Genomic DNA, 26,265 nt, shown 5'->3' on the forward strand with positions numbered 1-26,265 from the left:
CTGAAACACATAATCAAAAGTCCTCTATAATGCAGACCCCTCCCAACAGCAATAGGAAGGACTTCTTGGAGACTTTTGGAAGAGCAAGCAGGCACTCAAATGCATCCTGACAGAAATCAGAGTCCAGGCCCAGAAGAGTTTCAGGGGATCCTCACAGTCAGGTGCAAGACCACTGCACAGGAGAAAGTAGTAACCTCTCAGCATGGAAAGGGGGTGACAGTGGGGTGATGGTCTCCCTAAGGTGTCAGTTTTGGGGGTGGGGTGGGTGGGCTGAAGGACAGGTACAAAAAGGAAAGCCCCGAGGGTCTCTAGAGTGAGGGCGCTTAGGGTCCATCCTCCTCTCCCACCCCCAGGACCCACAGGACTGGCTCCAATAAAGGTCAGGGATGCCTGGAACCTGGGAAATCTTGTGGCTAAGTCTGCACACTGGCAAGGTGCGGCCAAGAAAGGAGATGGGACTTTATCGTTGACCTCAGACAGCACCCCTTGGCCACTGTGCCCTGGTGGACGTCATTGCTCCACTCAGGCTGCGCCTCCCCAATTCCTAGGCACCCTCCCAGAGGGCTGCCCTTACAGGCCCAGGCCCTGCGAGGCTTCTTCCCGACTCTCCAGTGCCCGTCAATCCCGACCTGCAAGAGGCACATGAGGCTGTGGGACACACGGGGCTGGGGACACGCAGAGCTGCGGGACACAAGGGCTGGGGGGACACACAGGACTGGGAGGACACGCGGGACTAGGGGGACACGCGAGGCTGAGGGATTTGCAGGGCTGCCGGGACACGCGAGGCTGGGGGGACACGAAGGGCTGGAGAGACACAAGTAGATGCAGGGACATGCAGCGGCCGCGCAGGGTTGCGGCGTCGTGGTAGGCTCGGCAGGCGGCAGCCGTGCAGGGAGTGGACCCGCCCCGCAAACAGGAGCCCGTTCCCCATTGGTCAGCCCGGGAAAGCTCCGCCCCCAACTCGCGCACCGCACCCGCATCCCTCCTCGCCCTCGCCCATTGGCCGGCCCGAGGCCCCGCCCCGCAGCGGACGCGTAGGTGGGCGTGGCCGGCGGTCGAGAGCCCCTGATGACGACGCGGCCCAGGACCCCGGACTGTGCGGGGCCGGCAGCTCTGTGGGACCGCCTCCCGGAGGGCAGGAAGCAGGTCGCGCGCATACTCGTTCAGTCCAACATATTTATTGAGCACCGACGAAGGCTGAGGGCCGCCCCCGTCACAGTTCTTACGAGCCTCTAGCACCAGGACCCCACCCTTTCTTGTTTACAAATGAGGAAGCCAAGACCCGGAGCTAGGAGCGAGTCAAGGCCAAACCAGGTTCTAGCCTCCAGGGTGCCGGAGCACAGCTCTGCTCCTGCACCACGCTGCATCCGTCGAGTCATTTCAGTGTCAAGAATGTTCTTTTCCCACTTCACCCTCTGCCTGTGTCTCTGCCTTTCTCTGTGTCGCTCATGAATAAATAAATTAAAAAAAAATGTTCTTTGACCACTTACTTGAGTGCCAAGCAAACTCACAAGCCCTAACTGGACCTGGCGCTTTGCCATAAAGCGGAGGGAGGGCCTGTGCTGCCCTGCAATCACTCCTGGTTTGTGCTGTAGTACCTGTATTTACACAGGGCATTTAGCATTAGAAAGGTCTACGAACTTTGAGCCTTGAGGCCCCCCCACCCCCACCCCAGGAAACACCTGAAACTAGCTCTTGCAGCAAAGGGATAAGCACAGAGCAGCTACATTTGCACCACATCCTGTCTGAACACTTGCTGACAGCAGGGCCCTGCTTGTGGGGCCCCTGGTGAGGGCTGGGGATGCCAGAGCAGACAAGCAGAATGCACAGCTGGGGAGGGTGGCACCTCTTCTCCCCAAGCCCAGGAGAGCTTGGCTGGGCTCTCACCAACGTGGATACTTAACTTTTGCCCCAGAGATAAGGGCCCATTTGCCCCCAACTCTGCCCCTGACTTTGGGAGAGGTGTGAGGGTCAGAGGGGGCAACAGGAAGTGGCACAGCCAGGCACCCAGCACCTGGAAGCAGGTCTGAACGCTGGCCACTTCACACAGTACCAAGGCAAGTAAGACAACAATCAAAACAGCTGAGGATCCAGTCCTCCAGTTTAAAATCACCCAAACCAAGGGTTGGTCTGCAGGCAGCACCCTAAGTGGTGTGACTAAGAGGCACAAGACGCTAACTGCCAAAAAGGCTTCTCTAGGAGGCCTGATGCTACTGCCCGAATTTCCACGGTTTGAACCTCATCGCTTTGGTAAGAATTTGTTCCACTGAAGTACAAAGGGCTCCTTGGGGATGTGGCCCAATGGGAAAGTCTCACCTGGCTCTGCACCCAAGGGGTCTTCCATGTGCTCCAGAAAATAAAGGTCCTTCCTGAAGGATTGATGGGTGCGAAGGGCTGGAGATCAATGTGGAATAAAAAAGGAGGCCCTGAACTGGAAAAGGAGGACAAAACCTGGCTGTTTGTCCCACTGCCTCTGAATCATTTATGACCCTGAAAACCCTAAAGTGAGGTAGGATGCACTGGGGTCACTACCCCCTTTGACAGGTGAGGAACATGAGGCCAGAGGAAGTTAAAAAACTTCATTCACATCTCCTGGCCTATCTCTGCTACCAGCCCTGAGTTCTTGGACACAGACCTCTCCTTTAACGTGAGACCTGAGGCCTGGGAGCCCAGGAGTCCTGGTTGGCTGGCCAGCCTCACTCACATCAGGATCTTCCTCTCCGGCAGGGGCTTCCTGGGCTGGGTCTGCATCTCCCTCACCCCCCAAGGTGTTCTATGGGGTCCAGTCCAGGAAGTGTGCATACCCATAATACTGAGACCCTGGGGAAAGGGTCATCCACCCCGGGCCTATTTCCCCCTCTCAACTAATAACCAAAATCAACCACGGATGTTGGGATATTGGGAATCACTCCAGGCCAAAGAAAGCATAACTGAGAAGAACCTGGTGTCCAGGGCAGCAGCCAAGTACCTCCACTAACTCCTAGGCTGTACTGGACAGCCCCTCTACCATCCCCACACACAAAGAGGTTAGCAGAGTACTTCCTGCCTCTCAGAGCTCCTGGTCCCCTTTGCAACCACATATAACACAAAAGCACTAGAAAAGCTCCAAAAAGAGAAAAAAATTTCAGAATAACACAGTAGGAAACTCGAATTTCCAGTGCCTACTCTCCAAACTGTCCATTCTGCTGTGACCTGTGTACAATGTCCAAATTGCGGGCCCTCAATGTCTCTATTGCCCCCTCCTGGAAGGGCCACTAACTCCAGGCCTCTTGCTTATCTCAGATACCTGCCAAAGACTCTCACCAAAATTTGGCATCCTCTAAGCCTTAAGGGATCCTTTATAAGTCAGGAATGTAGAAAAGGCAGCAAAGAGTGACAAACTTAGGAAACAGGAAATTGAGGCATCTGGTCACACACATACTGTCACCAAAAAGGCCACTGCTTCCCATCTGAATGAAAAAAAAGATCTCTCCAAAGCTATTCCAGAACGAAGAACCAGCATCAGGCACAAGTGGAAAGGCCTGAAAGTGGACAGAGGTCCTGCCGGGGTGCCCCAGGAGAGCTGGAGGGTACCCGTGCAGGTTCTTGCCCAGTCAGCCCTCCTCGGTGTGGCTGGGCCGTGGCAGGGGTGGACTCCCAGGGAGGGCAGAGGGAGCTGGGAAGTGTGGGCCCGCCTGGCCACGGGTGTGAGTCTGCATGTGGACAGCCAGGTGGTGGTTCCGGTTGAAGGCCCGGCCACACTGGGGGCACTGGTAGGGCCGCTCGCCAGTGTGGATGCGCTGGTGACGGAAGAGGTCAGAGGGCCGGCGGAAGGCCTTGCCGCAGTAGGGACAAGCTGGCCAGCCCTGGCTGTTGCCTGTGTGCAGGCGCTGGTGCAGCAGCAGGCTCTTCCGCTGCTGGAAGAAGCGCAGGCACTCACTGCAGTGGTACACCTTGGTGGCCGCTGGCCTCCGCCCCATGAAGGAGCGGCCTGCCAGGGAGCGGTGGCCTCCAGGCTCCTCAGGGAGCCAGCGGATGACAGGGCCAGGCACCACCACCTCCCCGGGCTCCAGGGTGGAGTGGGCCTCCCCCCAGCCAGGTGGGCTCCCCGAAGTCTCCCTGTGCTCCTCCTCCACATGGGTCCGCTGGTGAATGGTCAGGTTAATCTTCAAGCGGAAACTCTGCCCGCAGTCGGGGCAGGGGAAGGTCCGCTCTCGCCGTCGAGGGAGAACACGGGGTGGCTCTCCAACGGAACCTGGTGGCCGTGGGTCCCCTGCCCGCATGCATGGCATTCCTGCAGCATGAAGCTGGCTGGGGCCCCCAGTCCCACTCCTCGGCCCCTTGGACATTCTGCACATGGTCTGGCTCCGGGACTCCTCCAGGAAGAGCTGCTCAGACATCATCTGGTCCTCAGATTGTGCTTCTGTCTTGATGACCACACCACCACCACCTGGAGAAAGGAATCTCCATTGATTTCAAGTGGGCCACATTAGCCCCCACCCAGGCCACTGCACCCAGTCCTGGCCTCCAGCACATCTCTAGTCGCATCTGCACCCACCCTCCGCTCCTGCCTTCCCAGAGTCCTTTCTCTTCTGAGCGCTCACAGCACAGATCAGGGACCCAATTCACTTGGCCCTACCAAGCAGACACTGCCTCCTAACATCATCCAGTCTGTTAATTGTCATGTGGCCCAGATGCTCCAATGGCCCATTCCTGGAGGTCAAGCTATGGACATCAGGATAGAGGAGACAAAGCTTCAAAAATAGGAGCCAAGGAGCCAGCGGGGTCAGAGGTCAGATGGAGTGAAAGACAACAGGTGGGAGGGTGCAGGGGAGACCCTGGACCCTGAGATACTCTGGCTGCACAGGATCCCCGAGAGTTCTGACAACGTTAGTCCCTAATGAGCCCTGGAGCCATCAGACTAGGTAAGAAACCTCAGGCCTGGAGGCGGTAGCAGTCTTAGCCATACTCTGAGCTGCTCATCCACATAACAAATCTACACTGAGCACCCCCATTATTGGCTTCTCTGACCTCCCCCGGTGTCCAGCAGCTCCACTGTTGCAGCAGAAGGTTTGTTCAAAGACTGACAGTGGACCTTACCCTCTGCCTATTAAAACAGAACCTGTAGCCCTTTACAAGCAATTTCCAAGGTCTAGGGCAGAACGATTTCTATCTATTCTTGCTGAAGCATGAACTTAAATGCCCAGGAGACTGCTGCCGAGGAGTGAACCCCTACCTGCTGAACCTTCTGGGCCAGCACCTGATGTCAGGACCCCAGGGGTCTTTGCTCAGCACAGCTGCCCGGCAACCCTCACAAATAACTCCTGACGGAACTTTATTTCTATGTTAGAAATGACCCAGCTGTTTGTATTTGGTCCTAGAGTTACAGCATCAGTTAAGAGTCTATAAGAATTATCTAAACTTTCCATCTAAATTGTTGCACTTAATGGGCTCCCGTACTATTCCTTTTTTTTTTTTTTTTTTTTTAATTTTTATTTATTTATGATAGTCACAGAGAGAGAGAGAGAGAGAGAGAGAGGCAGAGACATAGGCAGAGGAAGAAGCAGGCTCCATGCACCGGGAGCCTGATGTGGGATTCGATCCCGGGTCTCCAGGATCGCGCCCTGGGCCAAAGGCAGGCGCCAAACCGCTGCGCCACCCAGGGATCCCTCCCGTACTATTCCTAAACTTAGGGAGGAGTGTGGGTCCTGGGCCGCACTCCATGGAAGACCAAGGTTCCCAGACCTCTCCGTGGGAGGCCCATCTCCAGCTTGGGACTCCCACCACACCACAACCCCACGGTGGGCCCACCCCTCACCTCTGCCTACCCTCAGAGCTGGTACCAGGATGGAACCAGGAGAGAACAGGATTCCTTTCTATGAGGACAGAAAAATACCCCAAAGCCAGAATGAGCAATAACTACTTTCTTTTTTCCTGCTCATCAGAGTGTGAGTCTCGTTTTATGAACTCCAGGCAGGGAAACTAAATTTAAATCACAGGCCACCACATACAAACTGCAAGACATTGGAGGCTGTGCACCTGGACCACTCCACAGGGTTGCTGTGAGGCCTGTCACCAGACCACAAACCTGGTGCATGCAGCTTGTTTTCAAGCAGCACCTTGCCACCAAGCCAGACATGACAGAGGAGGACCAGGACCTAGATGGTCTGGGCCTCCAAGAGCCCCAGGGAACAGTATCTGGGAATGAGGAGGGGACCCTCAGGAGGAAGCCCCTCCTCAGGGCCCCCTGAGCCACCTCCCAACCCGCTCCCAAGGGCCCCTGGGCTCCTTTGAAGTGCTGCTGTGGCCACAGGGGCTCCTCCCATTACTCACCTGGCCCCAAGCTGGGCAGGTTGTTCCTGAGAGAGGAGGTTGGAGACTCCTCACCTGAAGATTCTTCCTCCTGTTTAACTGAGGCTGGAGGCCCTGTGAGAGAGACTCTGTGAGGGCCTTTCCTGACACCAGGCTCTTGCAGGATGCCACCGGCATCTCTAAGCAGAGCCCAGGCATGCTCAAATGCCCACCAGGAAGAGGGGGCCCAGGGCTCTGCCCAGAGGACTGCCCACTCCCTGGCCTCTGCTTCGGAGGTGAGAGGAGAGCTGCGAAGGCCAAGCCCCCAGGTCCCATCTGGGGCCAGTGCTGACCACTCCCATCACCCTGATGGATCTCAAAAGGACAGAGGGTTTGGGGAGGCCCCTGAGGAACAGCGCCAGGTCTGCAATGGAGCAGAGACAGTGAGAAGAAGGTCCTCTCTTCTTACAGACTGGGAAGGAGGGACAGGGGTGGGGACCAGGAGGATTATCCTCACCCTCAGAGAGCTCACGTTCACTGGGGGAGATTCACAGAAATAGCTGGAGAGAAAGACTGCAAAGTCAAGCCTCTAGGAAGGAGGAGAACAGGGGGCAGGAGAAGCCAAGCTAGCAGAGTGCAGACAAGGCTCTGTACCACGTGATGGGCTAAATGCTCTCGGAGTTATACTCTATTTTCATGACAGGATAGACAGGAACTTCCTTTCCACACAAGCAGACAGAGCTCACTGGAAGGGGGGACTGAAGCCACAGAGCCCCTCACAGGCCTCCAGAAAGAGGACATTTACTGAGGAATGTACACACCAGCACTGTTCGAGGCAAACAATACAGACTGTCCAGTTAACAGAACCATCGTAGGAAACCTGAGGAGGCCCAGTGCCTGGCCCTGTGTGCCCTCACTCCAGCCAGGCCAGAGTGCCTAGTTCCCAGCATGCCTCAGGGACCCACACTTTTGCTCAGACCATTTTCTCCTGCTGAAAATGCCTTGTTCCCATGCAGCATCTACCATTCCTCTAAGGCCCGTCTCAGGGGTCCCCTTCCCAGGAAGCCTGTCCAGCTCAGCCAAGCCTTGTCCCCAACCATCCCTTCCACCTTCAAGCTTTAGCACTTGCTCCAGTGGCACCTGCCTGCCACTGTTGTTGATGCTATTCACACTGCCGCCTGGCAGCTCTCACTTACCAGTGCTCGCTCCAGGTAGGGTTACCCTTGTTTCTGAATCTTGCTGATGCTTGGAGGCCTGCCCTTCTTTTGGCTCCTCCTGGGTAGGGATGATGGGGCTGAGGATGTGCTCTGGGTGTGGAGGGAGGCCTGGAAAATGCACATCAGTGACACTAAGGACAACACAGAGATACCCCCTGAGGCAGGAGCCAGTGAGGAATGGCCAACTGTAATCAATGGGACTGAGGTGGAGGCATCGGGTCAAAGACAAGTTTTGATACTTAAGTGAACTTCACTGATCCTTAGTGGATAAAAGAGAAGGAAAAGGTACAGCACAGAAACATCTGATCATACAGACAAGTCATGACATGGCAGGGCCAAGGATGTGGCTTTTTAGGGCTTCCCGACTCAGAACAACACAACAGTAGCTTCCAGTCCAAAGTCCTATACCAGGCTGATATATATAGATCCCCTTGGAAGCACCCCAAGATTCTCATTGTAGTTCTGGGTAGGCCTAGGAAGTATGCATTTTTTCATAGATTTTAATTTTGGGGCACCTGGGTGGTTCAGCAGTTGAATGTGTCTTCGGTTCAGGTCATGATCCTGGGGTCCTGGGATCAAGTCCCACATCAGGCTCCCCACAGGGAGCCTGCTTCTCTCTCTGCCTATGTCTCTGCCTCTCTGTGCATCTCTCATGAATAAATAAAATCTTAAAACAAATTTTTTTTTTATTTATTTGAAAGAGAGAGGAAGATAGAGGTGGGGGGTGCAGAAATGGAGAAGCAAACACTCTGCTGAGCAAGTTGTTCAATCCCAGGACCCCAGGATCACGACCTAAGCTGCAGGCAGCCGCCTAACCAACTGAGCCACCCAGGCACCCATTAGTATACATTTCAAAAAAGCTTCCTAGGTCAAAGAGATGAACAAAGAATTCACAGAATAAGAAATTTAAATGACCCATAAACAGAAAGATACTCAACCACACACATATAAGAGAGGTAACGTTAAAAAAAACACTGTTGCCAGGGTGCCTGGGTGGCTCAGTTGGTTAAGCAGCTGCCTTTGGTTCAGGTCCTGGGATCAAGCCCCACCTCCAGGCTTCCTGCTTAGTGGCGAATTTGCCTCTCACACTCCCTCTGCCAGCAGGCCCCCTCATGCTCTCTCTCTAATAAACAAATGAAATCTTAAAAAAAAAAAAAGCAAGGGAGGATTAAACACCATAACCAAGTGGAGTGTATTCTTGGAATGCAAGGCTGGTTCAACATATAAACTAGATCAATGGAATATACCACATTAACAGGATGAAGGAAAACACCCCCTGATCATCTCAATTGATACAGAAAAAGCATCTGACAAAATTTAACACCCTTTCATGATAAAACCACTCAATAGACTAGACACAGAAAGAAACTATCTCAACATAATAAAAGGCATATTTGAAAAACCAACAGTGAACATTACATTCAATGGTCAAAGAATGAAAGCTTTTCCTCTAAGATTAGGAACAGGCAAAGATATCCACTTTTAAAACTACCTATTCAACAAAGGACTCAAAGTCCTGGCCAGAGCAAGCAAGCAAGAAACAGAAATAAAAAACATCCAAATTGGAAAGGAAGTAAAATTATCTCTTCAAAGATGATATATGCAGAAAACCCTAGAGATTCCACAATGAACTGTAAGAACTAGCAAATGAGTTAAGCAAATAAGCAGGATAAACATCAACATACAAAAATCAGTTGTATACACTAATAATAAGCAATCTGAAAAGGAAATTACAAAAACAATTCCGCTTATAATAGTATCATAAAAAATGAAATACTCAGGAATTTAACCATGGAGGTAAAAGACTTTTTTTTTAAATTTTTATTTATTTATAAAAAAAAAAAAAAAAATTTATTTATTTATTTATTTTTTTATTTTATGATAGTCACAGAGAGAGAGAGAGAGAGGCAGAGACATAGGCAGAGGGAGAAGCAGGCTCCATGCACCGGGAGCCCGTTGTGGGATTCGATCCTGGGTCTTCAGGATCGCACCCTAGGCCAAAGGCAGGCGCCAAACCGCTGCACCACCCAGGGATCCCGGTAAAAGACATTTATAATGAAAACTACAAAACACTGGGATGCCTGGGGGCTCAGCAGCTGGACATCTGCCTTTGGCTCAGGGAGTGATCCTGGGTCTGGAAATCTAGTCCCATATCAGGTTCCCTGAGAGGAGCCTGCTTCTCTCTGCCTGTGTCTCTGCCTCTCTCTCATGAATGATAAATAAGTCTTAAAAAAAAAAAACTACAGGGGTAGCCCCGGTGGCGCAGGGCATGATCCTAGAGACCCTGGATGAGTCCCATGTCAGGCTCTCTGCATGGAGCCTGCTTCTCCCTCTGCCTGTGTCTCTGCCTCTCTCTATGAGTAAATAAATAAAATCTTAAAAAAAAAAAATAAATAAATAAAATAAAAATAAAATAAAAAAACTACAAAAAATAAATAAAAATAAAATAAAAATAAACTACAAAACACTACAGAAAGAAATTAAAGTAATAAATAAATGGAAATATAGCATGTTCATGAATTGGAAGGCTTAATATTGTTACGGTGTTGATACTACCAAACTGACCTACAGATTCAATGTAATTTCTATCAAACTCTAAATGACATTTTATTAGAGAAATAGAAAAACCCATCTTAAAATTCATATGGAATCTCAAGGAACCCCAAAGAGCAAAAATAGTATTGAGAAGGAAGAACAAAGTTGAAGGACTTCCTGATTTCAAAACTTACTATTAAAGGTCACCATAATCATAACAGTGTGGTAGTGCTGGCACAGATAGAATTAATAAATAGAACCAAGACATAAACTTTCACAAAACTGGTCAAATGATATTTGAGAAGGGTCCCAAGACCACTCAATAAGGAAAGGACTGTCTTTTCTACAAATGGTGGTAGGAAAACTGCATATCCACATACAAAAGAATAAAGTTGGATCCTTATCTAACTCCATATACAAAAACGAACTCAAGGGGTGCCTGGATGGCTCAGCAGTTGAGCATCTGCCTCGGCTCAGGCTGTGATCCTGGGGTCCTGGGATGGAGTCCCATATTGAGCTCCCCATAGGGAGCCTGCTACTCCCTCTGCTTATGTCTCTGCCTCTGTGTGTGTGTCTCTCATGAATGAATGAATAAATCTTAAAAAAAAAAAAAAAAAAAAAAAAAGCCCAACTAACTCAAAATGAATCAAAGACCTAGGCGTAAAACATAAAACTCTTAGACTAGATTTGACACGGATTTCTTGGATAGGACACCAAAGACACAGGTAACAGAAGAAAAAAATAGACAAACAGACTCCATGAAAACTTTAAATTTGTGCATCAAAACACACTATCATCAGTAAAGAGGCAATCCACAGAATGGGAGAGATATTTGTGAGTCACATATCTGATAAGGGATTAATACCCAGGATATGCAGAGAGCTACTAAAACTCAGTAACAGGAAAACGAACAACTCTACTCAAAAATGGGCAAAGGACTTGAATAGATGTTTCTCCAAACAAGATGTACACATGTGCCAAAAAGCACAGGTAAAGATGCTCAACGTCACTCATCATTAGGGAAATGCAACTCAAAACTACAATGAGATACCACTTCACACTCATTATGATGGTTACCATTAAAAAGAAACAACAGTGCTCGCTTCAGCAACACATATACTAAAATTGGAACGATACAGAGAAGATTAGCATGGCCCCTGCGCAAGGATGACACGCAAATTCGTGAAGCGTTCCATATTTAAAAAAAAAAAAAAAAAAAAAAAAAAGAAACAACAGAAAATAGTAAGTGTTGGCAAAAATGTAGAGAAACTGGAACCCTGTACACTGTTGGTGAGATTATAAAATGGTACAGTCACTGTGGAAAACAGCATAATGGTCCTCAAAAAATTAAAAATAGAATTACCATGATCCAGCAATTCCAGTTATTTTTATTGTTTTTTCCCCCACTTCTAAGCCAAAAAGAAATGAAAGCAGTGTCTCTTAAGAGGTATTTATGTGTCCATGATCATAAGCAGCATTAGTCACAATAGCTAAAACACAGAAACAGGGATCCCTGGGTGGCGCAGCGGTTTGGCGCCTGCCTTTGGCCCGGGGCACGATCCTGGAGACCCGGGATCGAATCCCATGTCGGGCTCCCGGTGCATGGAGCCTGCTTCTCCCTCTGCCTGTGTCTCTGCCTCTCTCTCTCTCTCTGTGACTATCATAAATAAATAAAAATTAAAAAAAAAAAAAATTTAAAAAAAAAAAATAAATAAAACACAGAAACAACCCATGCATCCATTGACAAATGAATGGATAAGCAAAATGTGGTATCCACATACAGTAGAGTATTTAGACTAAAAAAGGAAAGAAGTTTTGACACCTGCTACAATACGGATGAAACTTCATATGCTGAATGAAAGAAGCCAGTCATGAAAAGACAAATGCTGTGCGATTCCACTTCTATGAGGTACTTGGAGTAGGCAAAATCAGAGACAGAAAGAACTGTGGTTGTCAGGGGCTTCGGAATGGGGCAGATGAGGATTACCATTTAATGAGTATAGAGTTTCAGTTTTATAAGATGAAAAGAATTCCGGAGATGGATGGTGGTGATGGGGGCGGGGGTGACTGCAGGACATTATGATGTATCTAATACCACCAAACAGTACACCTAAAAATGGCTAAGATGGCAAATTTTATGTTATGTGTATTTGACCACGATAAGGAAAAGAGAAAACAAAACAGAAATGAAATATGGATACACATGGATGAACCCTGAAAACATTACGCTAAGGGAAAGAAGCCAGAGTCAAAAGACCATGTATTGTAAATTCCATTTCTATGAAGCATCCAGGCTCGGCAATTATATAGCCAGGAAGACTCGTCATCGCTTACGGCTGGAGAGTTGGGAAGGGGCTGGTGGTGACAGCCAGACGGTACAGGGTTTGTTTTGGAGGTGATGAAAGTGTTATAAAATTGACTGTGGGGTTTACTGGTTGCACATATCGATGAATAAGCTAGAAACCACTCGACCACTCAGGTTAAATAGGAGAGTTGTACAGTGACTTAATTATACCTAATAAAGCTGTTACTTAAAGCTACACAGAAATATTAAGCAGACATATTCTTACATATCAGGCAGACAAAAATTCCACAAGTTTGACCACATTCTCTTTGGCAAGGCCAGGCCTTCTTTCAGAACACTGAAGGAGATGCAAATGATATAACCTTCATGGAGGTGTATTTGGTGATAAATTCTCAAATATTTACATATTCATTTATCTCTGAACCGTAACTGTAGCTTCTAGAAATCTATCCCAAAGATACATAGGCAAAAATATGAACTGCCTTATGCACAAAGTAGTCACTACAACATTATTTATATCACCAAAATATTAGAAGTATGCCAAGTGTCCACCAGTAGGGACTGGTTAAACAAACTATGGTATACGACACCATGGAACATTCTGCATCCACAAAAAAAGGGAGGAAGATCTCTACATACACGTATGAAGTGATCTCCAGGAGAAACTGTGTGAGACAGGGATGGTAATAAGAATGGTATCCATAGGTACAAGAAGGGGATGAGAATGGAAATAAGACTTCCCTGAATGTATTCTGTTAAACCATTTGGACTTTGCAAACACAACATGGCTTATATATTCAAAACGTTAAATGAAAAGGTAAAAAGAGCCACTTCTAAGAATCTAAAAAAAGAGGCACCTGAGTGGCTCAGTTGGTTAAGTGTCTGCCTTCAGCTTAGGTCATGCTCCCAGGGCCCCACGTGGGGCTCCCTGCTCAGGGGGGAGTCTGCTTCTCCCTCTCCCTCTGCCCCTCCCCCATCATGCAGGCTAAATAAATAAAATCTTTTAAAAACAGATTTTTTTAAAAAACTGAAAAATCGGGGATCCCTGGGTGGCGCAGCGGTTTGGCGCCTGCCTTTGGCCCAGGGCGCAATCCTGGAGACCCGGGATCAAATCCCACATCGGGCTCCCGGTGCATGGAGCCTGCTTCTCCCTCTGCCTGTGTCTCTGCCTCTCTCTCTCTCTGTGTGACTATCATAAATAAATAAAAAAAGAATTAAAAAAAAAAAAAACTGAAAAAAAAAAAACTGAAAAATACATAGAAACAAATAAACTTAACTGTATATTGGGTTGGTGACATAACCACATAGAGATAATAATTATTTCAAGTGACTTTAAGTGGTAGAATTTCGTAAGTCCTGAATGGAATGCATTCAGAGGACAAAAAGAGGTTGCAAAGAAACTCAGCCTTCAGTCAGAAGTCTAATTGTTTAAGATTTCCATGTAAAAGAAAAGAGATTGGGGGGTAGGGGTGACTGGGTGGCGGGCACTGAGGTGGGCACTTGACAGGATGAGCACTGGGTGTTATTCTGTATGTTGACAAATTGAACACCAATAAAAAATAAATCTATTTTAAAAATAAATAAATAAAATAAAAGAGATATACAAGTATAAGATCAAAGAACAATGGGACACCTGGGTGGCTCAGCATTGAGCATCTGCCTTCCACTCAGGGCGTGATCCTAGGGTCCTGGGATTGAGTCCCACATTGGGCTCCCTGCGTGGAACCTGCTTCTCCTTCTTGCCTGTGTCTCTGCCTCTCTCTCGCTCTCTGTGTCTCTCATGAATAAATAAATAAAATCGTTAAAAAAATTAAATTTGAATGAGAAATAGCACTATGGACTCAATTTTTTCCTTTTCAAAAATACATATTTTCTAAAAAAATTTTTTTAAATTCTGAAAAAGCCCTAGAAGTAATGGCAAAAATGAGCAACTACCAGCACTCATATTGTGGTCTCCAAATAGCATTCGTTGCTGAAAGGAATCAAAACTCCTTGGAGAAATCTGTATTCCGGGTCTGGGGCAAGAACTATGCTAGATGATTCCAGAACATCTTATGGTATCTGAAAGCCACAGAAGTCACATCAAAATGGCCTACGGGCCAACTTGAAGGTGTTCCCATGAGCTAAAGATGGGACAAGTTAAGCACGAAAAATAATGGCTGTGAAAGACTGGCATATATAAAATATTCAACAGTCTATGAAGTCATTAAAAGAAAAAAAAAAAAGCCCAAGTATCGGTCACCTTTGAAGGCTTCTAAGGTAGTAACTCTTCATTCTGAAAACTGATGAAGGCAAAGAATTAAGCTTTTATCCTGCCTTTTCTGTACAGACTGTATTTCAGGGTAACTAAGAGTTGATCAGGGAAATTCTTCTTTATAAAAGAATTTCAGCTATTCTGTGCGTAACTAGGACAGACTCTTAACATTCTGCAACCCCTAATAGAGTAGCAAATCTGGGCAACAATGTTCAATGACTATTACAATCATTAGGTGAGAAGGTGACAGGGAGGTTTGTAAGGACAGGGCTCAGGATCCAGAAAAGGCAGGCAGGCAGGGGCTAACAGGGAGTACACAGCCTCTGAAGTCATCCTGCCCATAAAGTTCAGCCGAAATCTAAAGAAGCCTCTTGATCTACCAGTTTATAGGAAATGCAAGAAACAGAAGAATAAATGACATCACATCCAAAATATGGGAAGTAACGGCATTTAAAAAGATAAATGGTGTAAGAATGTCAACAAATAAAGGACATGGAAGAAGGAGATCTGAGGATGGTCAATCACCTGAGGAGCAGAGCAACAAAATGTGGTGAATGCGGTGTACCCACACAGATACGGACGCAGGCACAATGTGCATAAACCTAAACACACATTCAGTGAGAGGAGGCTGACACAAAAGGTCACACACAGTATGACTCCATTTAAGTGAAATGTCTAGGGACACCCAGGTAGCTCAGTGGTTGAGCATCTGCCTTCAGCTCAGGTCATGATTCTGGAGACCTGGGATCAAGTCCTATGTCAGGCTCCCTGGAGGAAGCCTGTTTCTCCTTCTGCTTGTGTCTCTGCCTCTCTCTGTGTCTCTCATGAATAAATAAACAAAATCTTAAAAAAAAAAAATTAAGTGAAATGTCTAGAACAGGCAAACCTAAGACACATGGAATAGATCAGTAGCTGCCTAAGGCTACGGAGCAGGGGGAGGGAAAAGGGAAGTTAACTCCCGTGACTACAGGTTTCTCTCTGGTGGGCAAGAGAGGTTCTAAGAACAGCTTATGGTGATGGTCAAAAAACTGTGAATACAGTAAAACACCAAGCAGTATACTTTAATTATTGAATTGGATGGTCTGTTAACTAAATCTCAATAAAGCTGTTAAACGTGGCATTGGGGGAGGTTTTCACAGGCTTCATAACAGACTTTTTATAAACTGAATACAACAGGTGGACTCTGGTATACTAGAATTAGGACCCAGCACCTGCAGAAAACAGTTTTGAGACAACTGGGGAAAAGAGAACGTGAGCTAGGGATTAGATGTTAATCTGCTGGGTAGAACAGTGGTATCTGGGTTGTTTAGAGAAAGGGAAGAGACAGTGAAGCCAGTGTGGCCAACCCCTGGTCACTGCTGAATGTGTGTGACGATCACTTGGAGGCTCACTGTACTCTTCTCTCTACTTCCATTTATTTTTTAAAACTTAAAAAAAAAAAAAAAAAAAAAAAAAACAGCCCAGAAGACTCTGATGGGCTGCCAACTTTGGAACCACTGTCCCATACCTTACTAGCTCTCAGGATGAAGTTGGCTTGGCCGCTCCCCTGAGAGGGCCATTTCCACAAAGGGAAGCCAGTACGCAACGGGCCTTAGAGCTCCAGGTTCAAGTTGGGGAGCTGAGGTGGAAGGGGCAGGCAAGAGGGGCAGCAATAATGCTGCTGCTAGCAGTATCACTGTCAGTAATAAGCCCCCACTTATACAATGCTCAATAAGTATGAGCTTTACGTCTGCCGTGTCATGCAGTCCTCACAACAACCAACCACACGACACCGGGACTGCTGGCCACTCACTCAGAAGCAGAAACAGTACAGCTCAAAGACAAAAGCTCTGCACCCGCCCCGACCAGGCTGGCCTAAGACAGAGTGGGCCCCACTTTGGGTTAAGGGCTTGTGATCCCTTCCTGGCCTCGCAGCACATCTGGAAAGCCCAGGAGAGCAGGACTACGATTCAGTGTGCCCCGCTCACTCCCCCACCTCACCCCCACTCACCAAGGCTTGGCCTCCTTGGGCATGCTGCCTCCCTCTTATTTCCCTCCTCCTGGCCCCATGGGCCTTCAGGGCAAGGCTCCTCTCCCCTCTCCATCTGGGTCAGGATGTCTGGTTTGGAGATGGCATAATCTGCACACAGAATGGAAAGAGAGCTGGGTCAAGACTGGACACCTGCCACCCGGCTACCCAGAGAGATGGAGAGACACCGAGAAAAACAGCACTGAAAGCAAAGACACAGACTTCTGGAGGCCAATCTGTGGACGCAGACCCAGATCCCCACCTATGCAGCCTTACCCAGGGACACCAGCATCTCATAGTTGCCCCGCATCACGTGCTTGTAGAGCTCCTTCTGCCAGTTATCCAGCTTGCCCCACTCCGGCTCAGAGAAATACACGGCCACATCATCAAAGGTCACGGGCACCTGGAACAGTGTCACGCACGCTCACCCACACACTTACAGGCACCACCCCTCAGGCCATCCCACCCCAGGTGCCCAAAAGATACCTTAGGGACCTCCCCTTTGCTGCCTGGCGGAAGCCGCAGGATCCAGAAATTTCGATTTTTCAGCAGGTTCTCCATGTTCTCCAGCCGCCTCTGCAGCAGCCCGTACTCCTGCAGCAGGGTCCCCAGCACGACCCACTTGCCCTCCAGCTGGTTCCCAAACTCCATGGCCGTCTTCTCACAGTCCGCCAGTTTCTTCTCGGCCGTCCCCGTCCGCCCCTCCAGGGTCAGCAAGCGGGCCAGGCAGGAGTCCACCTTCTTCTCCAAGGCCTGGATGGCGGCCACCACGGTCCACAGTGTGATCTCCGTGGAGTATAGGTATGAGTTCTTCTCAGCTGCTGGCTGGGGTGACAAAGAAGGCGTCGAAGGGCTTTCGTCCTCTGTTTGCTTGTCCCTCTCTGGAGCCTGTCCACAAGAAGAGAAAGGGGAGATATTATCAGAATGATATAATCAAAGCACATACTTCAGAAAGAAGCTTCAACTGTTCCTGCAAAGCCCCACGTGGGATCCTAAGGGCCAGTCAGGCAGCAGTGTGGGACGGGAGGCAGGGACATCAGTTAGGAGTGCAGCCTCAGGACCGGAAACACTGGCGGGACCATGGTGTTAGCAAGTGGAAAGCGGGAGAAAATATCTGCAGTTCTCAGGTGGGCTTCCATGTTGGGTCCTAGTCTTCTGTCTCACACCCAGAGGCCGAGTCCAACCAGCAACTCTGCTGCTCCCAAGATGGCTGGATCGGGCAAGATTTTTCACACAGCCTTCAATTTCACTTCCACATCTAGAAAATGGCACTTACATGGGAGGATTGTGAGAATTTCTTTTTTTAAGATTTTATTTATTCATGAGAGACACAGGCAGAGGGAGAAGCAGGCTCCATGCAGGGAGCCAATGTGGGACTTGATCCTGGGACTCTAGGATCATGCCCTGGGCCGAAGGCAGGCGCTAAACCACTGAGCCACCCAGGGATCCCCAGGATTGTGAGAATTAATGACACAATCCTCATCAATGTCTAGCATGTCAGAAATACTCAATGCACACAAAGCCCCACGTTGATTTGATTAAGATGATAATGATGTTGACAATGCTGATGATGATGGTTCTGGCTCAGGGACTCAGCAAGAAAGAGTTTACATGGGCTTTTCTCCTCCACCTCTTTCATTCCCTCACCTTTGGGCACCTTGGAAAGAGCTTCTAAAGTGCCTCAGCTCACACCAGTGCCTGGTGCATGAGCCAGAGTGTGTGCAATGGCCTGGTCCCAAGTACCTCGTACTAAAAGCCTTTTTGGAAGAATGAAGTGACCTCTCACCTCTCCCCTTCACTCACTCTTCATGGTCAGACCACCTCAAGTCCTCTCTGACTTCCAAAATTATCTCAAATCCATCCTCTTCTCCACTGTCATCACTTGGTCCCAGCCGCAGCAATGCCCCCTAACTCCCCCACTTCACCTCCTCCTCCTCAGTACACTTTCCCAGAGCAGTCAGGAAGTGTTTAAAAATACAGGCTAGGGATCCCTGGGTGGCGCAGCGGTTTGGCGCCTGCCTTTGGCCCAGGGCGCGATCCTGGAGACCCGGGATCGAATCCCACATCAGGCTCCCGGTGCATGGAGCCTGCTTCTCCCTATGCCTATGTCTCTGCCACTCTCTCTCTCTCTCTCTCTCTCTCTGTATGACTATCATAAATAAATAAAAATAAATAAAATAAAAATACAGGCTAGATCATTTTAGGCCCCTGCTTAAAACTCTTCAGTAGCTTGCCAGCATACTTCGAGCAGAATCCACACCACTTCTTGTACCTCTGCCTGCCTCTCTAACCTTATATATACTACACTCCAGCCACTTCGGACTCCCTGGATTCCTAACACACACCTCACTCTCCTCCATGCATGTGTTAGTTCCACCCCACCCCACCTAGCTACCTACCTACCTACCTCTCTGTGCATCTGGCTTCCTCTTATTTTTAAGGCTCCGGCAACTCAAAGCCTTCTAGAAACCTTCACTGACTGGCAAAGCTGAAAGAGGACCTTGTGAGTCTCTTCTTTGACAGCACTAAGGACTCAAGACAAGTCCATGTGTGGTTTGTTTCCTGCAAAACCCAAGTTCTCCAAGGGTCACTGTTGTATTCTCAGCTTCTAAAAGAGTGCCTCAATCACTGCAGATGCTCAATGAATACCTACTGAATGAATGAATGAATAACCTCACAACATTCATTCAGTACCAACTACTGAACACCTGCCTTGTAAAGGCGCAATAGGGGAATGCAGAAAAAATTATGTGGTTCTTCCTTTTCCAGGAGAAAAATTCTGTATAGAAACAGTCATGATAAACCACAGTATGATATGACGGGCTGACAAGAGTTGGGGGCACATCTGTTCTGTTTGGGGAGTTTCTCGGGAATCTCAGGTACTCTAATTAAAGATGGCAGAGGGGAAGGAGTGTATGGATAGGAATAGCCAGAGAAAGTTCTGGGGAGTGGTCCTGGGCTAGGTGGAAGCTGGTGATGTCACCAGTGCAGTTACAGAAATGGCTTGGGGGGTATTTCCCAGGGGACAGGGCCACAAACTCCCCACCCCCCTTCTCTCCCTTGCACTCCGGGAATCCTAAGGGAAGGACACACCAAACTCATTAAAGGAAAGGGAGGGGAAGTTCCTCCTTCAAAAGGATCCCCCAAGATCAAGGTTTCAGAAACTTCACTAAGATGTATTAATAACAGAAGGCACCTATTGAGCGTTGTATGCAAGTGATTTTCTGGTGTGTCAAAAATAGCCAAAGGATTCTTTTCTCCAAATTGGGCATACTGCCCATTACCGGCCAACATTATAAAGTCATCAAAATAATTCAATCCAACACACTAATCTTAAAAAAGAAAAAAAAAAAAAATAGGGACACCTGGGTGGCTTGGCGGTTGAGTGTCTGCCTTCGGCTCAGGGCGTGATCCCAGGATCCAGGATGGAGTCCCACATCGGGCTCCCTGCATGGAGCCTGCTCCTCCCTCTGCCTGTGTCTCTGCCTCTCTCTCTCTCTCTCTCTCTGTGTGACTATCATAAATTAAAAAAAAAAAAAAAATGTACCTACACTCCCTCTCGTAAGCAGCATTCAGCACCTTTCTCTTAGGTAAAAGTACAACACTGGGTACCTTCACCGGGATGCAATCCCGAAGGTCTGGCCTAGACGTCGGGCTGTTGGGCCGTGGCCCCGACCAGGTGAGCGACCTTGGGCCGGTCCCTTCCCCGAGCCCGACCGGCTGTCAGAACCGCACGGGGCCTGGCGACCGGTCCGCCCTGCGTGCCTCCAACGAGACAATGGACGGGGGCACGGCCGCTCCGCTCCAGCCACGGCCTGTCATCGGAAGCGCCGCGGAGAAGCCTGGCCTGTCCCCCGCCGTCGGGGCCGCCTCCCCCGCCGTTTGGGCCGCCCGGTCGGTCGGTCGTCCCGAAAGCCGGGCCCGGACGCAAACCGGGGCGGCGGGGCGGACAGGGCTGGCGCGGCGGGGCGGGCGGCGGCCTGGGCGGAGGCGGCGGGCGGGGAGGCCGCGCGGCGGGGCCGCTCCACGCCGGCCGGGCGGAGACCCTCACGGGCCCTCGCGGCGGCTGAGGCGGCGGCCCTGGCCCGTCTGGGCGTCCGCGCGCCGGGGCGCTTACCCGCGCGGGCGCCGCTTCGGCCATGGCTGCTCGCGTCCCTCTGTCGGCGGCTCTCCTCGGCCGGGCCTGGCGGGCCTGGCGCAGCGCGCAGGCGGAGGCGGAGCGGAGCCGCCCAGCTTCGGAGCTCCTGCCGGGAGGCCGCGAGCTGCGTCCGAGCCACGTGCCCCGTCGGCCCTTTAAACAAGAGCTGCGCTCGCGGCCGGGCCCGAGGGTGCGCACAGCGCCCCCTGCAGCCCGAAGGACCGCACGCCCGCGGCCCGCGGCCCTCCGCGCGCCCCCGCGGGTCCTCGCGGCCTCGGGGGTCCGCCCGGGGGAGGCCGGCCGCCCACCCCGGCCTAGGCCGCGGGAGTGGACGCCGGTGGCGGACTCCCCGCGGGCCCCTCCGGCTGGGCCCCCGCCGGGAGGGGAGCAGGGGCAGCGTGGTAGGCTCACGGGGCGGGGGGCAACGGCCCACTGGGGGGAACTCGGTCAGGGAGCTCATGAAGCAGGGGTGCGGTTTCCCCGTGTAGGGGAGGAGGGGCAGTCCTTGCCCGGGAATCGGAAGTTTACGTCGATTGACCGTTTTAACGCCTGCAATGGACCCAAAGTGACTTGGTTTGGTTATACACGTTATTCCCGGCAGTGGGGTAGGGCGGGACAGATAAAGGTCTTAAAGCTACTTGTTTAACTTTACAGAACACACAGACATCAGGAAAAATTTATTTCATTAAAAAATAATAAAGCTCTCTCTCCCTTCCCCAAATCCCCGTTGGGACTCCTGGGTCTCCTCTACCTTCCCTGGGGCCTACTACCCCAGCAGACACTCCCCTCAAGCATGCTTTTGCAGAGCCCTCTGGAGCCTTCTATGCCACACCCAGTCTTCACTTGTCCATCAGCCACCAGGCAGGGATCTTCTGTGGCTTGGGCTCCAGGCTGGGCGAGCAGCAACACAATTCAGATCCTACACATTTGAATAAACCACTCATGCTCATACCCATCTTCCTCGACTGTAACCCAAGAACCTTACTTTGGAAAAATCAGAGTTAACCTCTGAATATAAAGTAAAATGTGCTATATGCAGGTTTTACCTTCTATCTTTTCTGCATTTCCCATTCATCCTAGTCTTTGTCCAACAAGCCTACAAACTCTTCCCAGTAGAAATTATTCTGCAGGGGTTTTTATTTTTAGTATTTTCTCCTTTTGGAGGGAGGGGAGATTATTTGCCCATATATTTGATCTAAGTGAAAGTGTGGTCAACTGACATATAATAAACAGATACCTTCTCCAAGTAAGGTGCACCCCTAGACTTTGGGGCAAGCTGAGGAAGTTCAGTAAGAAAATCAACATCTCACATCATTCATTGTGGAGATCTTTGTTGAAATAACCCAATAACTTGCAAATGTGTGATGAAACCTTTAACAGCATCCTTAGGATCTCATCAGGGGTTGATCAGACCCATATATTAAGGATTATAAAATACTGGTAAATTGTGAGCTAAGATTTAATGCCCAGTGCAAACACAAAGAGCCTGAGAAATGGATTGCAGAGGAAGAAAACATTACTATTTAACAAACTCTGTTCAAGGGCAGCCCAGGGGACTCAGCGGTTTAGCCCCGCCTTCAGCCCAGGGCCTGATAGTGGAGACCCTGGATTGAGTCAAATCGGGCTCCCTGCATGGAGCCTACTTCTCCCTCTGCCTGTGTCTCTGTCTCTCTCTCTCTCATGAATAAATAAATAAAATCTTTAGAAAAAAAAACTGTTCAGGGAAGAGTGCTCTAATTTTTGACAGCTGTCTTAGATTTTTATAGAAACTTTTGGGATCCCTGGGTGGCGCAGCAGTTTGGCACCTGCCTTTGGCCCAGGGTGCGATCCTGGAGACCGCAGATCGAGTCCCACGTCGGGCTCCCGGTGCATGGAGCCTGCTTCTCCCTCTGCCTGTCTCTCTGCCTCTCTCTCTCTCTCTCTCTGTGACTATCATAAATAAATAAAATTTAAAAAAATAATAATTCTGTGATTTAAAAAAAAAAAAGAAACTTTTGTAAATCGGTGGTACTCAGACTTTAGCATGCATCATAGTCCCGTGTTGTGCTTGTTAACAGACTGCTGGGCACCATTATCAGTGTCCAGGTCTGAGGCTGGATGGAGTGGCAGTGGCCAGGATTTGCATTTCTAACTAGTTCCCAGGTGATGCAGATTCTACCACATGGTGATCACAGTGAGAAACACTGCATGTTTATCAGGTTCCTACAGCTGCCTCCCATTCCCCTGCTCTGATTTTACAAATATATTAAACAAAAAGCACAAAACCTTTACACCACGATTTGGTTTGCTGAGCAGACCAGCCTGGTATAGCTTGAATATTAACTACAATTACCCACATCCTTAATTATTGTTTCCTGTGTTTGCTTTTTTGGGGATCAGACCTCCTGGACCTGAATCCCTCTTGGTGAGCTGGCACTGGATTCCCAAAATAGAGGGGCAGCCCCTGGAGGAACGGGGGGGGGGGGGGGGGGGGGAACTCTGCCAAGGTGCAGGTCACTGAAACAGCCCATCAAGACTCTCCTGCAGGTAGTATCATCTTAAGTTGAGGGCCAAGAAAATACCACCTAGGGTCACTCAAGTGGGGTCAAGATATTCAAGGGTTAGTGTCCCCACCAGCACATTCTCAAGAGATAGGCACCTCAGAGAAAGAATCCCTATGACAAACACATCCCCAGTTTCCAGGCATGTAATTTAGATTAGAAAGTAAACCCAACCAGAATTATACAGCATTATGAAGAGAAGTATTGGCAGAAGGAGACCAGAAGTATAACCAAGTCCCCCTTCCTCCACAGAGCTTCCCCTAGTTCAGGCAATACTGAGCCACCTATTCTGTGAATACCCATTATACATGTTCATCCAACAAATGTGGTGAGCACCTATGGTGCTCAGAGCTGTGGAGTCTGGTCCCTGTCTTCAAAAAGCATCACATCCTGTTGATTTCTGCCTTGGCGGTATCGTCCATCCATCCTTGTCCATGGCTCTCTTCCTACTGCAGCTGCACCCAATCAGGTCCTCATTGGCTCTTGTTCGTCTCACCGGAATCCTCCTAACATCCCCCATCCCAACCAAAAACAAAACCAAAAAACCCACATAACTCTCAGTAGTTTAATATTCCCAAATCCCAGCTAGAATCAGGTCACCCTTTTGCTCAAACTCTCAGCTCCCCATTACTAACTCAATAAAATCCCAAATCCTTAGTCTGAACCCAACCTACCTTTCCAAACACATCCTCCACTACTCCTCTTCTCACATCCTATCCTCCAGCCAAATTAAATGAATGATTTGTATATGCCCCATAACATCTCCCCTTTTGCTCTTGTTGCTCCAACTACAATGTCCTTCTTCTCATCTTTACAGGTCCAGTTCAAAAATCACCTCTCATAAAGTCTTCCCCAATGCCTCACAACGAAATGTAAATTGTTCTCTTGAATTTTTAGACCTTCAACATCACTTGGGACATAGAATTCTCTAATTATAGTAGATTCCCTTAGCCTGTAAACCGAAGAGCAAGATCTCTGATTTAACCAAGTAGCCTCTGCAAATCTTGCACATGGAGGGTACTTAGATACTTGTAAGTGAACACTCAGGGCAGCCCCGGTGGTGCAGTGATTTAGGGCCGCCTGCAGCCCAGGGTGTGATCCTGGAGACCCGGGATCGAGTCCCACGTTGGGCTCCCTGCATGGAGCCTGCTTCTCCCTCTGCCTGTGTCTCTGCCTCTCTATGAATAAATAAATAAAATCTTAAAAAAAAAAAAAAAAACTATTGAGGCTTTTAATAATAATAATAATAATAAAAAATAAGAGACTCAACCAGAATGGAATCTTGCACTAGTCTGAGGAAAGGTTATGCAAACATGCAGCACAGGCAGGAGACAAGATTTTTATAGTGTGTAAATTCAACTAGAGCAAAGATGTTTTGTACACTTATGTATCCCAAGTATTTAAAACAGAGCCTAAGCACCTGTGGGGCTCAGTCAGTTAAGGGCCTGCCTTCAGCTCAGGTCATGATCCCAGGAGGATCCCAGGATTGAGCCCTGTAGAGGGAGGAAGGTCCCTGTTCAGCAAGGAGCCTGCTTCTCCCACTCCCCTGCTTGTGGTTTTCTCTAGGTGCTTAGGTACTATGTGTTTGATATATATATATATCTGTTAAAATAAAAATAAGGGAAGCGTGCATAGAAAGGGGCTTATAAACTGAGCAGTGAGAAGTAAATTTGGTTCAGAGAAGGGAATTCCTGGAAAACAGAAGACATGGCTTATTCACTAAATGGCAGGACGCCCAACGCGGTAGCAGCAGATAATTTAAAGTGAAAGGTGAAGAAACTCGGAGCAGGGATGCCTGGATGGCTCAGGGGTTGAGTGTCTGCCTTTGGCTTAGGGTGTGATCCCAGAGTCCTGGGATTGAGTCCCACATTGGGCTTCCTGCATGGAGCCTGCTTCTCCCTCTGCCTGTGTCTCTGCCTGTCTCTCTCTGTGTGTCTCTCATGAATAAATAAAATCTTTAAAAAAAAGTAAGAAAAACACTCGGAGCAGGTTTGTCAAAGCGTTACGTTCTATACTAAAAAGCTTGCTCTTTACCAGTAGCCAGTCACATCCTTACGAGTCTTAGAGGAAGGCCCATGACCAATTCATGTGCCAGGACAGTAACTCTGGTAGTTAAAAGGATATGGTTAAAGGACAGAACAGTTAGGTTATTGGAAAGTTTAAGTGGGCAATGATCAGGACCCCCCTACCTGCAGGAACAGGAAGGAAAGATGGACAGATTAGTCACTAATGTTTGGCATTTAATTCTTATGTGTTGATTTAATCTAATTTCATCAACCCTTCAGAGAGCTCTGTTTCTTATCTCCTTCTCAGCACTTAGCAGAGCAAGCTTTTGATTGACAGTTGAAGCAGGTACAAGGTTGATACTCTATCACTCAAGAAGGTATTTCTGTGTACAGAGACTGACCTGAAGATCTTGTTAAAATCTCCAGATTCTGATTCAGTGGGTCTGAGTCTGCATTTCCACCAAGTTCCCAAGAGATACCGATACTGCTGGTTACGGGTCCATACCTTCCATAACAAGGACTCAGAAACCAGCCTGGACCCAAAGTGCTTGATTGTGGTCAACCAGGAGAAAAAGCATCCATGGTCAAGTGTGTGGGATCTGAAGCAAGATGGCCTGGGTTCCTAGCTGCTTTCACCTCTCAGAAGGTTTCCCACATCTCCTGTGTAAAATGGAGTATAATCATACCCACCACAGAGGATTAAATTCATTTATGAGTGCTTCACACATTAAGTGCTCAGGAATATTAATAATATTAGCCATTATTACTATAGTCCAACTGCCTCATACAATTATCCTCCTGTCTCAAGGAAAATTTAACATTACCAGAGAACCAGACTCCTATGCGGTACTTTTTTTACCCCACAATGCAAAACAAAGACTGGTCACACATTAAAACATTCAATTGAAGGGCACCATGGTAGCTCAATCAGCAGGGAAGTCTGCTTCTCCCTCTGCCCCTCTTCCACTGCTCTTACTCATTCACTCTCTCTC

At 48.8% G+C, this 26,265-nt stretch overlaps 1 protein-coding gene and 1 non-coding gene across 5 annotated transcripts; one reads left to right on the forward strand and one right to left on the reverse strand.

The window, feature by feature from the left end:
* Positions 1–1,162: 1,162 nt before the first annotated feature.
* ZNF783 (zinc finger protein 783) lies at positions 1,163–20,848 on the reverse strand. Of its 4 annotated transcripts, none has more exons than XM_077849806.1 (7): positions 20,707–20,848; positions 17,076–17,477; positions 16,866–16,992; positions 16,572–16,700; positions 7,467–7,595; positions 6,313–6,405; positions 1,163–4,429 (listed from the first exon to the last, which is right to left on the reverse strand). In XM_077849806.1, exons 1-7 carry the CDS (start codon positions 20,728–20,730, stop codon positions 3,594–3,596), a joined length of 1,740 nt encoding a protein of 579 aa, XP_077705932.1. In that variant the 5' UTR covers positions 20,731–20,848; the 3' UTR covers positions 1,163–3,593. The 4 variants fall into 4 exon arrangements, with proteins under 4 accessions (XP_077705932.1, XP_077705933.1, XP_077705934.1 ...); XM_077849807.1 differs by lacking the exon at positions 20,707–20,848 and adding an exon at positions 20,141–20,516; XM_077849808.1 differs by lacking the exon at positions 20,707–20,848 and adding an exon at positions 20,202–20,512.
* On the forward strand, positions 11,118–11,224 carry LOC144285159 (U6 spliceosomal RNA). The gene has a single exon (XR_013353544.1). It is a non-coding gene; the product is annotated as a U6 spliceosomal RNA (small nuclear RNA).
* Positions 20,849–26,265: the final 5,417 nt, after the last annotated feature.

Source organism: Canis aureus, chromosome 15, assembly GCF_053574225.1.
Source record: "Canis aureus isolate CA01 chromosome 15, VMU_Caureus_v.1.0, whole genome shotgun sequence".
Lineage (NCBI taxonomy): Eukaryota > Metazoa > Chordata > Mammalia > Carnivora > Canidae > Canis > Canis aureus.

What these genes read in the sequence shown, in the direction of transcription:
- ZNF783 (XM_077849806.1), bottom strand. Translation starts at nt 20,730, where the DNA reads ATGGCCGAAGCGGCGCCCGCGCGG. An exon ending in CCTACCTGGAGCGAGCACTG is followed by an intron (nt 6,406 to 7,466) that starts GTAAGTGAGAGC and finishes TCTCTCTCACAG; the next exon opens with GGCCTCCAGCCTCAGTTAAA. An exon ending in CCTGCCCAGCTTGGGGCCAG is followed by an intron (nt 4,430 to 6,312) that starts GTGAGTAATGGG and finishes TCCTTTCTCCAG; the next exon opens with GTGGTGGTGGTGTGGTCATC.